The 14,852-nt window shown below is 38.1% G+C and overlaps 1 protein-coding gene across 2 annotated transcripts in view; it reads right to left on the reverse strand.

The window, feature by feature from the left end:
* The window catches only part of FBXO11 (F-box protein 11), a 65,155-nt gene that overhangs the window by 13,064 nt on the left and 37,239 nt on the right, over positions 1 to 14,852 (reverse strand). Inside the window, exons 4-11 of one of the 2 annotated variants that reach the window (XM_052682154.1) lie at positions 14,212 to 14,353; positions 12,778 to 12,907; positions 11,773 to 11,856; positions 11,558 to 11,690; positions 5,891 to 5,997; positions 5,693 to 5,804; positions 677 to 783; positions 454 to 591 (exon numbers count right to left, since the gene is read on the reverse strand). In XM_052682154.1, coding sequence (XP_052538114.1) covers positions 454 to 591; positions 677 to 783; positions 5,693 to 5,804; positions 5,891 to 5,997; positions 11,558 to 11,690; positions 11,773 to 11,856; positions 12,778 to 12,907; positions 14,212 to 14,353 — 953 coding nt within the window. Of the gene's footprint in view, positions 1 to 453; positions 592 to 676; positions 784 to 5,692; positions 5,805 to 5,890; positions 5,998 to 11,557; positions 11,691 to 11,772; positions 11,857 to 12,777; positions 12,908 to 14,211; positions 14,357 to 14,852 lie in introns of both variants that reach the window. The other variant, XM_052682143.1, reaches the window with a different exon arrangement.

Here is a 14,852-nt window from a genome sequence, read left to right on the forward strand (position 1 = left end):
TGTAACATTAGAATAGAGCCAATGTAAGAGTGCACACCACATTCTATTATGTTTTTGTATCTTCTGGCACCTTACTAAAGGTACAGAATCCTACAACACTTTTTTGTCAGTTTCACAAGCAAATGTATGTGATAGTGTAAATCTAAGCCTTCCATGTGCATCCTATTTTAAAAGGCATTTTATCACGTCAACATCACTCAATCTAAGAGACTGTAAATCATCTGCAAAAAGTTTGCCTACATCCCTTCCAGCTAGAACTGTCTTTAAAGTGAAGTTGCCCACACAAGGACAAAAGAAGCTGCCATAGGCAGATTTTAAAACATCTGTTGACATGTAAAAGCAGGTTTCTTTTAAACATTTACTTGATAACAGACAAGACCTGAAGACTTCAGCTACTCAAGGTCTACACTTCTTTCTTCAAAAGAAGAAAATATGAAGAAAATAAAGCGTTACCATGCCATGGTCAAAAGTGAAAACGCCAACATCACGTCCATGGTGAATGTGATTCCGCCTGATAATGGGATTTCCGTGGTTTTTAACCCAAATCCCTGCTAATGCATTGTTGGAGATCTCATTGTCCTCATATATTCCCTAGGAAACAGAACAGGTAAATTAAGATGGGAATCGGGAACAGTCAACAACTGCATCAAAGTAAGGAAACTTTGACAGAAAATACCTGTGCATGGTCTGTAATATAAAGCCCAACATTTTCACAGTCGCTGATGTTACAGTGTTTAATGGTAGGACAGGCTCCTTGGCCACTAACGCAGACTGCAGAGCCAACTGGAAGAAAACAGAGCAGTTACCATAGCGTCAGAGCAGAGCATATTTATAAATAGTCTGGCAGCGCCGCTGCAAGAAAAGTTAAGAGTGAACTGATATTTTTAAAGGCTGAGGCATGCGCAGCGCCAAACCCTGGAAGCCACTGGCAGAAAAACACCCATGTCATCATTCTGCAGATGCAAAAAACTGAACTAAGAGTTGCTTTTTAAAATCCCTTCTCCATGCTGCACAGCCGCATCCGACTGCCAGAACTCACAATGGTTGAAATAAGAACTCATGTTTACGAAAGCTCTTGCTCAGTAATTTCCCCACATTAGGCCCACTGTATGCCAACGGCTTACGACAGACAAGAGACCACAGAAATAAATAAAATTTTAATGATAATCGCTGCCTTATTTTCATTTCATTGTAACTTTCACAACACGCCACATCAAGGAGCACAACCAAACCGTCCTTTTGCAGCATGCAAAGTCGTACTGTCTCGCTCAAGACAAGCAGGAGACAGGCATGAAGTACAGAACCACACACAAGACACACAATGGAATCTGAAAGCTCCTTGCTGCAGCCCCTTGGATGACATCAACTACTACACTACTACCCAGACAACAAACTTGAGGCTGCTACGGCTCAAAACTGCTTGAGAATTCATCAGCTCAGTTCAACTCTCTTAACTCCATGAAGGATGAAAACATGAAACTCTGCTCCCCCTAAAATCAACTCTCTTAACTCCATGAAGGATGAAAACATGAAACTCTGCTCCCCCTAAAATCAGTGGCCCATTTACAGTGATTTCTGAACGGAAAGATTTCATCTAAGCATTATTTGGCCTACATAACGCACACCTTCCTCTCAAGTAAACACCATTAAATCAGCAAGCCAGCACATGCCCTATTAGTAAGCTTTCATATAATCTTCAAGTGTAGTACCACAAAGTCTATGCTTTCTTTTTTTAAATCCTGAAGAAATTATTTTGTCTTATCTGACCTTATGAACACAGTAAGGATTCCCTGAATTAATTCCTGCTTCAATTCTTGTAGCTGGAGCTTCAGCGCGTATTTTTTAGAAATACATTTAATATTGATTTCAAGATTTTCAACAACTGAGAAAAGACCATAAAGCTTATTAGCTAATTACAGACTCATTACCCTGTTAATTTACATTTTAATTTTTCAATTTAATTTCTCCAGCTTCAGTATCCAGTTACTAGTCATGGATACATTAGTATAAAGAGAACCAATGAATGTACAAATTTAGTGCAAGAAAAGCATTCCTTCAGCCTTCTCCTTCACTAAGTAACAAGTTGTGGTCAGTGTGTTCTTTATTACAAATGAATTCTTCTCCTTTATCTTTCAGGACTTCTCATTGAACTGTTCCTAACATTTCATTATGTTGTTATGGACACCAGGACCTGATCTGAACCAGGAATAAGAAGCGTAATACAATCTCTCTATTCCTCCTCCACATCCCCACAGATGCAGTGAAGGATGACACTGGTTCTTCTGGCCACACGACAAGCTCTTATTCAACTCTTCACCTGCAGTGATTCCTACAGCTTTCCCAGGAATACAGCTTCCCAGGATAGAGATTTATCACTTACACACAACAACAGGCTTTTGTTCCTAGTTACTTGCACTTACCCACCTTAACACAAACATTATGAGAGTTACCTTCCAAAAAGGGTCTAGCAGCTCATCCTCCTCCTTATTTGTAACACCCTAAATCATCATCACCTACAAATCCCACCAGTACACCTTTTATTTCTCTGCAAGTCACTGACAATGTTAGTAGCTTGAAGTCAAGCGGCCATCTTTGAAGCAGCCACAAAGTAGCCAACAACCCTACAAGTTATTTAAAATCTATCTGATGTGTGCTCTGTTAATTCTGTGGAATTCAAGTGCTTGAAGTAGTGCAAGATGAAGTCAAATATCTTTCAGGGATCCACGCATTTACACTACGGCTGCTACCTTCTTCAAAACAAGTCATCAAAATGCTAAGTGAAATGCAACCATTAAAGCTATCTGTAAGTAGACATAAATTTCCTTTGATTAATAAATTTTAATTACGGATTGACCAAACCCTGCATTCACTATCTCATTCCATCTAGGATCAATAAGTAGCACTGCAGGCCATATTTCATCCCGTTTAGCTCCTGCTATGCCTGCCCTCTCCCATCTTCTCCAACAGGGTCATACATCACCTAACCCAGGCTTCAAGTTCCTGTTGATACATAATAGGAGTCCAGAAGACATTTTGGCCAGTGCTTTTTAAGTCCTTGTGATTTTAGAAGGCCTGTTTTTACAGCTGTTTAACCTCATCCACTCTTACTGTCAGAGTGGAACATACTTCACCATCCCTCTAGGGTACGAGCACATTTATCATTCCTACCTGTTCTCATTAAATATGGAACAAAAATTACACAACACTTTGCCATCCAAATTCTTCTTTATCTATGACAGACCAGCATCTCTACTGAAACCCTCTTTCCAAGTTAAGCTGTCCTAACTCATTTGTCCTCTTGTTTTTTGGGGCCTTCCCCTCCTCAGAAGGAAAGAATCTCCATTTCAATGGAAGGCTCGTGTTCTGCTGAAGGGAAGGATTTACTACAGTTTCTGGCAATTCTTACTTGTTGCCTACTTGTATTATCTGCATTTTTGGGAACTCAGTAAAATGCTCTGGGAGTATTGCTCTTTTCACATTTTGATTATTAAAAAATGCAATCTTTATTCTGACTCACTTCAGTGGACTTATTTGTTGTGTGAAATTGGTACTTCAAGAGTGCTAAGCATATATATTACTGGTTCAGGCTTTATTTATTTGTTCTTAACCCGGAATATAATAACTGCATACACTTGAGCAACACTTGAATAAATAAATGAGGCTCTCTTCCATCAATTTCTGTTTTTACCTATCGAGATGAGAACTAATACAGATTTCCTCTGCAATTAATGCAGAATATCTGGATTCAGAATCTTGCCACTTAAACTTTGTTTCACAGATGCTTTGGACTGGCAGTAAGAGACCTTCAGCTGAAATTACTCACACAGCTCCCATTTAGACATATTACATACATTAAGAACTTTACATATAACAATGTAGAAAGATGCTTTAATGCAATTAGGAGATCCAAAGAAAGGGTATCAAGCATGTGCGAGGAGAGAGATTTTGAATGCTTATGGATCAGTATTTCAGAGATGCCACTGACTGGGAACAGTAAATGCCTTTTTTGGCAGACTGCCATTCTTCCTACCTTTTTTACACGCACTCAATACTTCCTGAGTAGGTTATAGCAAGGCTTGGTAGAATTAAAAAGTCAATAAAAATTAATAATCAATAAGCGTTGACAGCACAGCCTACGTACTGCCTTCAAAACTGACCAGAAATGTTGACTTCAGAGCACAGAAACAAATACAGTGCATCCAAAATTCAGCAATCCAGTGGGCTGAAGAGGACAAAAGTCCAAAATTATCAGTAATGGCTTGTCATAACAAACACTGGCCAGGAAAAATTGACACAACTTTTACAAACCTTTTTCACAAAAGCATCAAGACCTACTAACTTACAGATAAACACGTTCCAATATGAAACCATGCAACTCTTTAAGATGCTTTTCAAAGGAAGTTTAAGGGAGTCCAATAAATTATTTTAATTCCTCCCATTTATGGGTTATGCAGGGAATAGAAAGAACAAACTAATTTCACATCCCTGAAATTCCCAGCATTTAAGTTTAAAAAAAGGTAAAATTAAAGAAGTCAATGTACTGAGAGTAGCTAGCTGTCCTTTGTTCTTCATCTCTTATCACTTTCCCATAATAACTATCTGTCCCCCATAAAACAGATGGCAATGCGAAGCAGAGCCGCTTTATTCATAACTGTGGTAGAGTTTTACAACCTGAAACCTCTAAGAAAGAACATGTCTTCCTCTGTGAGGCACAGTCAAAGGAATCCTTCCACTGTCCTCATTACAGTTCCCTGGAGGATTTCCTGTTCGCACCAGAAAAATACAGTCTGTGTCTAGCTGAAGATCTGCTAATTTCCCTGCCTCAATGTTGAGCTGAGCAACTATTATGCACAGCCTGCTGTGTAGATTCATTCCACTTTGCCACTTAGATATCTAAAGTTTATATTGTGGTTTCCATGCAAAGACTCAGTATCTCCATTCTTGTTCACCTCTTTTTTCCGATTCTCCAACTACACTTTATCTGCTTGTTTTTGAACATGTTAAAACTTGCTATGTCTTCTGGTGAATTGCCATGTCTTGTTTCCAGTGCCTGTAGCTGTCACAATGCCTCCCAGACCTTCACTGCCTCTGATCCTCTCTTTCCAGATTCTATTCTACTGATGGTTAAATTTCTCATTATCCCTGATGGTGAAACGAGTGTTTAACCATTCACATCATGTATTTCTTCTGTCAGTATAGCTAGCAACTTATAGTTAGCACACATTAAATCCTTTCCACTCCTGACAGGAAAGAGAACTTAGCATAAGAGTTATAGCTCACAGTTTTAATGTCATCAAATTCCAACAATGCACGCTGTAATGAATCTAATGTAAAGCTCCCACATATGCCCCCTTCAAATGCTGCCTCCTGCCAGCTACAGAAATGCAAACCAGAAACAAGTAAGTTTTGTATAAACACTCTCCTGTGACTGTTCAGGTTTTAAACTAACTGCCCAATGTGTCCACAGTGACTCAAATGAAAGGCCAAGTAGACATGATAGCAAAGGTTCTGGACCCACATCTTGGTAGTAATGTCACTGAAAGTTAAAGAAGTTTAATGCTCTGAAATGAATACCCGCACAGAAAAGAAACATGTCAACATTAGTCACAATTTGTGTGCTGCTTTCATGCACTCAGGTTAGATCAGTCAGCACCAAGCAGTGTCAGTCTCAAACAATAAGAAGCCCACTAACCTGTACAAGTACTTCGAATAATACAGTGATCTATAATTGGACTGCAGTTCACGGTGATCTCTAAGCAGTGGTGTGCATTGTGGTGCTGAGCAGATTTGTCATCAGGATTGAACTGGAAAAGGAAAACGAGCATTCATCTATTGGCTCAGGCATTAAGATGAGATTACTAAAAGCTCCACTGGAGTTTCAGATTCTTACCCTGATTGTCATATATCCAACATAGGCGTCTTCAGAACCCTCCATAAAAACGAAGGTGGAATCTCTAGTGTTTTCTATTATAACCTTATCTGCTACTTTTCCAGGAGCTGCAAAACATGAAATCTAAGTTTTTAGCATATGCTGGTGAAAAAAGGTCCTCAAAGAATTCTGTTCAAGGCAACAACAGAAGAAAACGTTATTTCTGGAACATAGAAATCATGGAATCACATAAATATTTCAAAGATGATGAAAAAAGTAACCTAACAATCTTGTACCAACCCAATATCTAGCAGCATAAGAAAATCTTCTCTTACACAGAGCTAGTTTTTCTGACTTCTAGTTTGTTGGAATATCTAGGAAAATAGCTCCTCATTAAAATAAGGTACAAATTAAACATTTACACAAGGAAAACAACCACTAGCTGCAAAATACCAGCACGCTTTCTGTTCAACACAGTTCAACGAACCCAGATTCTAGTCTAGAGGCACTGTAATTCTCTTACCAAACATAGCTTAGTTTGGTATTTTAAACTCTTTTCTTAAACCTGAATACATGCATTTCATCACTAATTTAAACCAATTTATACAACAAATTAGTAATCTGCTTATGATCTCAGTAATCAGCAATGACTCTCAACACCTCTCAGAGTTGAAGTGGTTTCTTCATTATTATTTACAAGAAAATCTTGTACAACAAGACTGAGCTCTACTTCTGAAAGCACACAGAAGGTTTCCAAAATAGTTCATTTCCATGTTCCCATACTCTGCAGACTGATTTCCCACATTAACAGCAAGGCTCTGCTGTATTTTCATCCTTAAGCCAAAGGCAGAACACGCTTACATATGTACTGCAAAAGCCAGCAGAGGGAGCACAAGTTAACATCAGTCTTAAGAATGGTGTAAATTTACAGTGATACTCATTCACAAGCAAGAGACTGTTTAATTCAAAACTGCACATTAAATATGCAAGCTAGAGCAATCCTTCCTCAATGTATGAAATGCAAACATTCAAGTTTCACAAATTACAGCAAATAAGTTATGGGAATGGCTGAGAGTTGCAACCGATTTCGAAACAAGAGATATGCAAATACAGACAGATTTGCCCTCAATTTTCTATTTTATTGAAGAGCCTATGCACAGGATTTCTCCCCAGCAGATTTTTCTGTTGTCTGTTGACACCAGAAGAGACAAGTGGTATGTCCTGTTCTTTATCACTCAGGCAGAAAGGTGCCAGTCAGAATGAAGCAATATTTACATCATTATCCAGCTTGTTCTCACTATCTAAAAGCCAGATCTCTGCTTTCACTACAGCAAATGTTTTAAAGTAGTCTAGCTCTTCATACCACTATTCACTCACTACCAGACAATAACTAAAAGAGGCCTTGTATCACCATACAAAACAATTTTGTGTGGCCTGGTAACATATCTATCTATTGGATGTTTTCTCACCATAGTGTAAATGCAGTGGTATGCACAGCCGTGCACTCACATGCTGTTAACTACAGGTATCTCCTTCCTCTCAGCACAAGAGTTAACTTACAGGTCTGAGTTTGGGTGGTCCCAGCACACCCATTATGGAACATGCCAATTAGTAAGACCAGCATGTTCAGATGATCCACCAGGAAAAGGCTTAAAAGGGAAGGGGACTTGTTAAAGCACTGGCTTCATTTTAAATGAATCAAAGAAATTTTATGCTCCAACTTAATCTTTGCAAAATAATTATTCAGAGAAATATCTCTATTTCAATTTTTGGCTCAGATCACCTTAGAAAAGATAAACCAATATAGGAAAGGGAAAAGACAAAGAAAAGGGCCATTAATTTCATAATCAAGCAAAGAAGTCCATTTGCCAAGTCTAAGAGAGTCAACATTCCACAGGATCAGTTTGACTGCAGCATAAGGGCTGAAAATGAAAGTGTTTTAGAAAGCTTAACAGAAAGCCTATAAATAAGAGACTGCTCATTTTAAAAAATAAATTGATTTAAATAATTAAAAAATTAACTGGATGCAGCATCAGAGCTCTTTAATTTCTGAAAATGTATAAAACGATTTCAGTTTTCAGTGCATTAACAGGAAATAACACCAGATTCTGCAGAATGTAATTGTTAAGACCCTCTGCAATCACAACAGGCAAAATGCTGAGATCCTCCCAGATTCTGAACTCTACAAAATCCACAACGAAGAGCACAGCACTAAATTTGTCAAATGTATTTCCAGTTCAAAGATGCAGAACAGATACCTGAAGAGGAGTTCAGGCCATGAGAAGACTTTTTTGAACACAGAAAGTATTTAACTGTGACACTCCTCACCATTTTAGATTTTACTATCCTTAAAATTACAGTTACTGTTCTTATTGTTGCTACTGTTTTTCCTTTACTGGAAAAATCCTTCAATAATTCCCTTTTCACTTATCTGCACATTATTTAAATCAAGTGGAAAAATGAAAGCCCTGCCTCCCATAATACAGGGCAAAAAAAGAAATAAAGACTTTCAGATAAAGATACATATATGGATAACTGCTGAAACAGTTAAGAGGAATTTTGCCATCCTGAGTGACATGAGAACTCCACAAAAGGCCTGCACTCCTGCATATAGCTGACTCCCCTTCACCTACTACTTTCCCAAGTCCACCCCTCCAAAACCTAAAAAATATTAATATTTATTTATTAAGAAGTTAATAGGCATTTCTGTCCACTGAACTAGATGCATCAGAACAGGACTTCTACTCTTGCTTTCTACTTGATGGTTTAGATAAGCCACGTTAATAATTTGTTTCATGACAAGGTCACCAGTTAGTTGACCAAAGGAAGGCAGTATATGTTGTTATTTTATTTTTTTCCCATTTCAGCACAGCTTTTGGTATTTTCTCTTACAGTATCCCTCTGGACAAAATGTCCAGCATACAGCTAGCCAAGCACATAATGTGGGTTGGGTTCAAATGGTTATAGTGAGCTGAGTTACATCAGGCACTAGTGGCGTTCCCAGGGATCTATTTTAGGGCCAGTTCTCTTTAATGTTTTTAAAAGTAGCCTGGATGCAGGACTCAAATGCAAGCAAAGCCAGTTTGTGGATGATACTGGGCTAAGAAGAGCTGTTGAATCCCTGAAGAGTAGAGACCTTGCAGAGATGTTCACAAATGAAGAGTGCCAGGCAATCAATCACCAACTATGTAAGTTTAGCAAAAGCAGGGCTGGATTCTGCACCTGGAATGGAGCAACTCTGGATGAATGAACAGACTGGAGGATGAGGAGCTGCAGAGCACTCCTGTGGAATGGCCTCTGGAGGTTTCAGTTGATGGCAAGCTGAATGAATAAACAGTGTGCCCTCATAGCCAAAAAGGCCAACGATATTTGGGGGTGCTAGTCAGTCAACGGCAGTGGTCACAGCACCAAGTCTGCCAGAGTTAAAGAAGTGTTTAGACAGTGCTCTTAGACATAGGGTTTAATTTTTAGTTAGTTTCTGTATGAAGCCAGGAGTTGGGATTGAATGATCCTTGTGGGTCCCTTCCAACCCAGGATACTCTGATGTTATCACTACGATAATTTCACCAAAGGCTTCCTTGCAAACCACCCTCATTTACCTAGATGCAACAAAATAAAACACCAGAATTAAACAGAAGAACAAACCAAGAACACTAGGCACTATTCTGTAAGAACATTTTTCTTTTTTGAGAAAACAAAACCCCAGAGTTTGAGGTGTGCCTTTCTAGAAATGCTGCACTTCTTCACAAGTCCACAGAAGAAATCATTAAAGAAGACTGATTACAAACTGAAAAGAGATTTGGCCCTATCATTCTGAAAAGCACAGATTGAACTGGAAAGAGGCAGATCTCCAAGGCTTGGTGCTTCACATTAACTTGTTTTCTTTTCCAGACAATTTAAGATTGACTCCCTCTACAAAGACACTGACCATTTACTGTGGGAAGTCTGACAAGGTGAAGAGACAGCAGTGCCAGAAAGTGAAACAAATACATCGTGTATTTTTGGTTTACTTTTGGAGATTTTGTTCCCCAAGACAGCTATTCAATTACAAAAATACACAATGCAGATCTCTTGCTTTCAAAGACCTGCATATAAAATTGATTTTCTGAATAACTGAAGATAATTCCAGGGAAAGAGAATTACTGTAGCAGAGGGTCTTTCTTGAGAGAAGCCAGAGAGCATGCAGAAGCTTAAACAGGTATCAAAGATGTCCTTCCAAATTTCATCTAGAAATTGAGATGTAAAATATCTTAGAACAGTGCTGATCCAGTCTGATCTGGATTTTAAACACTGAAAGAGTATGACTCTTGCCCTAGTATCTATTACTGTCACCCTCTAACTGAAACAGAAGCCAGGTCAGTATTTTTGTTAATTCTCCAAGGCTGTGCCTGCATTTGGCAAGCACTGCAGCATACCAGGAGTGGAACTACAGAGTTAAACGCCTCAGTGCTGAGGAGCTGACACCCACACTGTGTTTCCTGCAGAACAGGCAGGGAAGAAGCAACTGTGACTTTGCCTTAGTCCTAGCCTGGTCCCTTTGACTGAATGCACACTGACTGCTAGAGTGCAGCAAGTGTATTCCAGGAACATGTCTTAGATTAGTCTCATCCAAAAGGAATTCAGTTCGTGCTCCAAAACCTCTCCATAACAAACCTACGTACTGTAAGTGGGAAGTTCAGCACACTCAGTACTATGAGCACACCCTGAACTGACAAACTAACATACTAATTCTGTTGCACCTTGCTGATCTGCAGGAACCAGTTTAGTTTAAGACTAACAGTGCAACTATCTGCCTCATATGGTCAAAACAGTTCTCTCTCCAAGATTACAACACTCAGGCAGGAAGTGCCAGAAAGAGGCTCACTCTGGAACAAGACAGTTGGTAGTCAGAACAAATAAGCACTTTAGGAGATAGATATATATATATATATATATTTTTAACCTCAAAAAATGCACAGAGATGAAAACTGACTTATGGTCACCACAGAAGCAAGAAGTTCAAGACCTCTTAACAAAAATTTCTACCAAACAAAGAGAACTTAAATACTTATCACTCAATTGTGCTGCTCAGGATTAGAATGCTCACAGTAAGAACAAAGAAGCAAACAGCTACTCTAGAACCGCAATTTACAGACAGGTGAATTATTGTGTATTAACTCCCCAAGACTTTCAGAATAGATTATTTTCTTCTTCATAAAGGATTCTTTTTTAGAGGAACAGTTGGGAGATGAACAGAGAAAGAACTTCTAGTCTCAGAATCCTTCTGCTAGATGTTCTCATTCCTTCCTCGAGATGAAATTATATTGCTGAAGAAAATGGGACAGATACTAATTTGGTCTTGCTCCCACTGCTGGGTTCTACTCTGGAGATAAGTTATATATAAACAAATTTCACATGAACCACCTGAAAATTTCAATTGGAGTCCTAACTGAATATACCTCCTGACAAATTCAATTTTTCTCCTAATCTAATAAAATAAAAAGTTATTCCTAGAACTAACAAGCAGATGATGGTTCTTCGGTCTGAAGCATCAACCATTTTTTTGTACAGAAAATATTTATTTCACTAAGCTCATGAAGAAAGACTGGCATTTACATCAGATATTTAATACACCAGAATGTATTTGTAACAAAGGCAGTAGTTAACACAAGTCATGCCTTGAGACAAAAATGTTCTCAGTTTAAATACCTGCACCGATCATGGTGATTGGAGATTCAATATATATCCATTCATCAGTATATATACCAGAGTGAACAAAGATAAGTCCATCAAAATGAGCTTCCTGAACTCCACCAAGAGCATCCTCAATGGTATCATAATACTAGAAGAAAAGGGAGAAGTTCAGAGAGATATCCATGCAGAGGTGCATAAATATTCTTAAGAATAACTGCTTAGAAACATACCAACATATTTTCTCTTCCTTTATATCTTGCAGGATTACTGTAGAAGTGTTCAGCAAAACCTGGCTTTACATGTGCTCCTTTGTACTGAAACAGGGAAAATAGGTTATGGTAAGACAGGTGGAGCTGAATGCACAGCCAGACATCTGAATGCACAGATAAGGGATCTGTTTATCACTTAACAAGGTACTTGCTATTTTCAGTTAGTTTCAGGATCTAAGTATCATAGTTGACTTCCCACATCAGGCACTCAATTGTAAATGGCAGCACCAAAACCAGAGTCTGAATCTTAAGAGTGACCAGCTCTTAGACAGCCAGAGGCCTATGGAGGAACTGAAATGTGACAATAAACGCTGTGTACCTTATGTGCTCCACAAACAATGCTGTTATTTCCATGCTTTGATTGTAGCTGCTTACCACGAAACAAACTGCATTTATACGGTGAAAAAAAATAATCTTGTACACCTTCACATCTGATTTAGTACTGCACCAAGATGCCAAGTTCTAGTTAATGAACTTCTGAAGTTTAAAAACAAATATGCATCACATTGTATAACAGATCGATGTTGATATTTTATTTATTTCCCTCTTTTACAATTTTCAAATATCACACCCAGACATTCCTACAGCGTTTTGATACTTCGGATTAGAGGTTCAATCACATGCCTTTAAAGTAATCTGCTTAGCTCCAACCATGTCAGCTGTAAATCACTATTTAAGCCCAAGTGATATCTTTCTTTTGCTAGAGGAAGAAGTGTATGAATCTCATAATCAGCACGCACACGTTTAGTATACCTGATTACAACATCTCTGAAATCAAGAAATAACTTCAGATATCCCCCTACTGCATAACAACACAGGAATCTCATCTCCTTAGTCTTGCTATCTCACTTACTTTCAATTCCAAAACCCAAATCATTGCTGTATTGTCAGCTATGTTCCAGAAGTCAAGATTTTTTCTTTCGTAAATCACCTTTAAATTGAAATATAAATTAATACTACTGTTACCAGTTGCTGAAAGCTTTCCTTCCAGGGATTCGGATGTTCATATTCTTCTGGATTAATCTGGTAAAATTTACCAGCTTCAGGATGCATCATTGGACGTGTGTACTCAAATACTTCCATATACAGTCTTTTCCTGAGTAGAAGTGTCAATCGCAGAAGAAAATTAATGTACTACACATTCCTCTTTCATTTTAATACACCACACTAAAACCATTTATATTTCTTTCCCCAGCAGCATTTGACGTAGTTCATGACAACGAATTTGAAAAAGATCAGTACCAAACACTTCAACACTTTCCAAGCAATTTCTCTACTGGACTGACTTCTGAGGTTTGTTTCAGGATGCAAATGGTCACATTCTCAACATGTAACTGAAAGGTAGGGAGAATTTCTTTTAAGCTACACTTCTTGTGAAATCAGTGTCTAATTGTGTATTAATTGCAGCAGTGCTTTAGCACTTAGGAAAGCTATCACAAAAACAACAAAACACTGCTAAGTGTGCCAACAATTCTTCTTCACCTTAAAAAAAAAAAAAAAAAAAGGCTGAAAAAAATGCATTCAAAGAGAACAAATGATTTACCATATCTCAAGAATGTCCATCATCGGACAGATTACACAAGCTTAAAAGAAAATAATGCTCCAGCTAAAAAACAACTGGATTGCTTTGTTTAGTGTCAGAATACAAATAGCTGCAGTGCCTGAGCTGAATGACATTAGGTCTAGCCTTACTGAATGCCACTGAATCTTAGAAAATTTAACTCAGCTAACAAAATGTCACCAAAATTCACCTGGACAAAACGAAACAGCACTTCTGTGATGCCATACTCAAACTCTGTTATTAGTATTAATCTCTACCCCAAAACTAAGAACAAAACAAATCCCAGCATATGAAACACGCTACTTTTCCTTATTAAATAATGTTCATTTAGATCCCGTTCTCAATAACCCCAGGGTGAGTGAACTTATATGTCAGAAAACAACCAGAGAATCCAAACGTTAAAACAAAAACAAGCAAAAAAAGAAAAAGAAAGCCAAACCAAACCCCAAAATACGTAACACCAGACCAACGTGCATTTCACATCTAGATATGCATTTCTTCTCAAGTCAAATACAAACCCCGTGGAAATGTGAACAAGGTTAAAGAGGGGAAGAACAGAAGGAGTGGCTGCTGAAGGAATAGCTCACTGCATTTTGAAGTCATTATTTAACTAGTATTTATACAACCAGAGAATCAGAAGTGTTACTGTTTAACACGCCTGATCAGAAATTCCTAAGTAACCAAATAAAGTTTGTGTAAACCAGAGATATTGAAATGCAGTTTGTTTAAACGCAACTAATTGCAGCTCCTAACCAATAGTTCATTTTCTCCGTTGTCCTGGCATCTCATGCAGCACAGCTTATATTTCTCAAGATAATGAGGAATAGCTATTCACTTACCACAAAATTGGATCATTAGCCAGCTCACTGAAGCGTTTACACACACAAGCTGCTCTGCAGAGATCCTGCTCCAGCAGGTAGGAGAAGATCTTTAGAACCACTTCATCTGGCAACTTTTCCTGAAGATACTGTTCTGCAGGTGCTGCTATTAAACAATGATTTATGTAAGGTTACTGACATATGTAAGCAGCCCAAATTCTGATACACCTCATACAACAAAATACATCGCCAACTTGCCATTTGCAAGATTCCAACTTAAAGTTCAAAAATCTCAAATTTTAAGTGCCCTTCATCAGAATTTGAAGATAAAACTAGGTAAATGGTTGACCTTGGTGTCAGGTAGAAGCTATAGATTGACAAAAAACAGCTACTAAGTGTATTTCAGATACGTTGGCTCTTTACTATTAGCTTTGCTGTGGCTCAACTAACCCATACTATCCATGTAATAAAGATCCAGTACCAGAGTCAGCAGTTCAAACATTATGAAACAAAGGAATTTACCCAAAAGCAGTCAGTCTGAAGAAGATACAAATAAAACTTCCCCACTTCCACACAATAAACACATTATGAAGAAATATGCCTGGGATGTAGGAAACTATCAAGCAGTAAATCCAATATATCCTTCTACTTACTCCTAGTTA

The sequence above is a fragment of the Tympanuchus pallidicinctus genome, unplaced genomic scaffold, assembly GCF_026119805.1.
Source record: "Tympanuchus pallidicinctus isolate F22 unplaced genomic scaffold, pur_lepc_1.0 scaffold1, whole genome shotgun sequence".
Classification (NCBI taxonomy): Eukaryota; Metazoa; Chordata; class Aves; order Galliformes; family Phasianidae; genus Tympanuchus; species Tympanuchus pallidicinctus.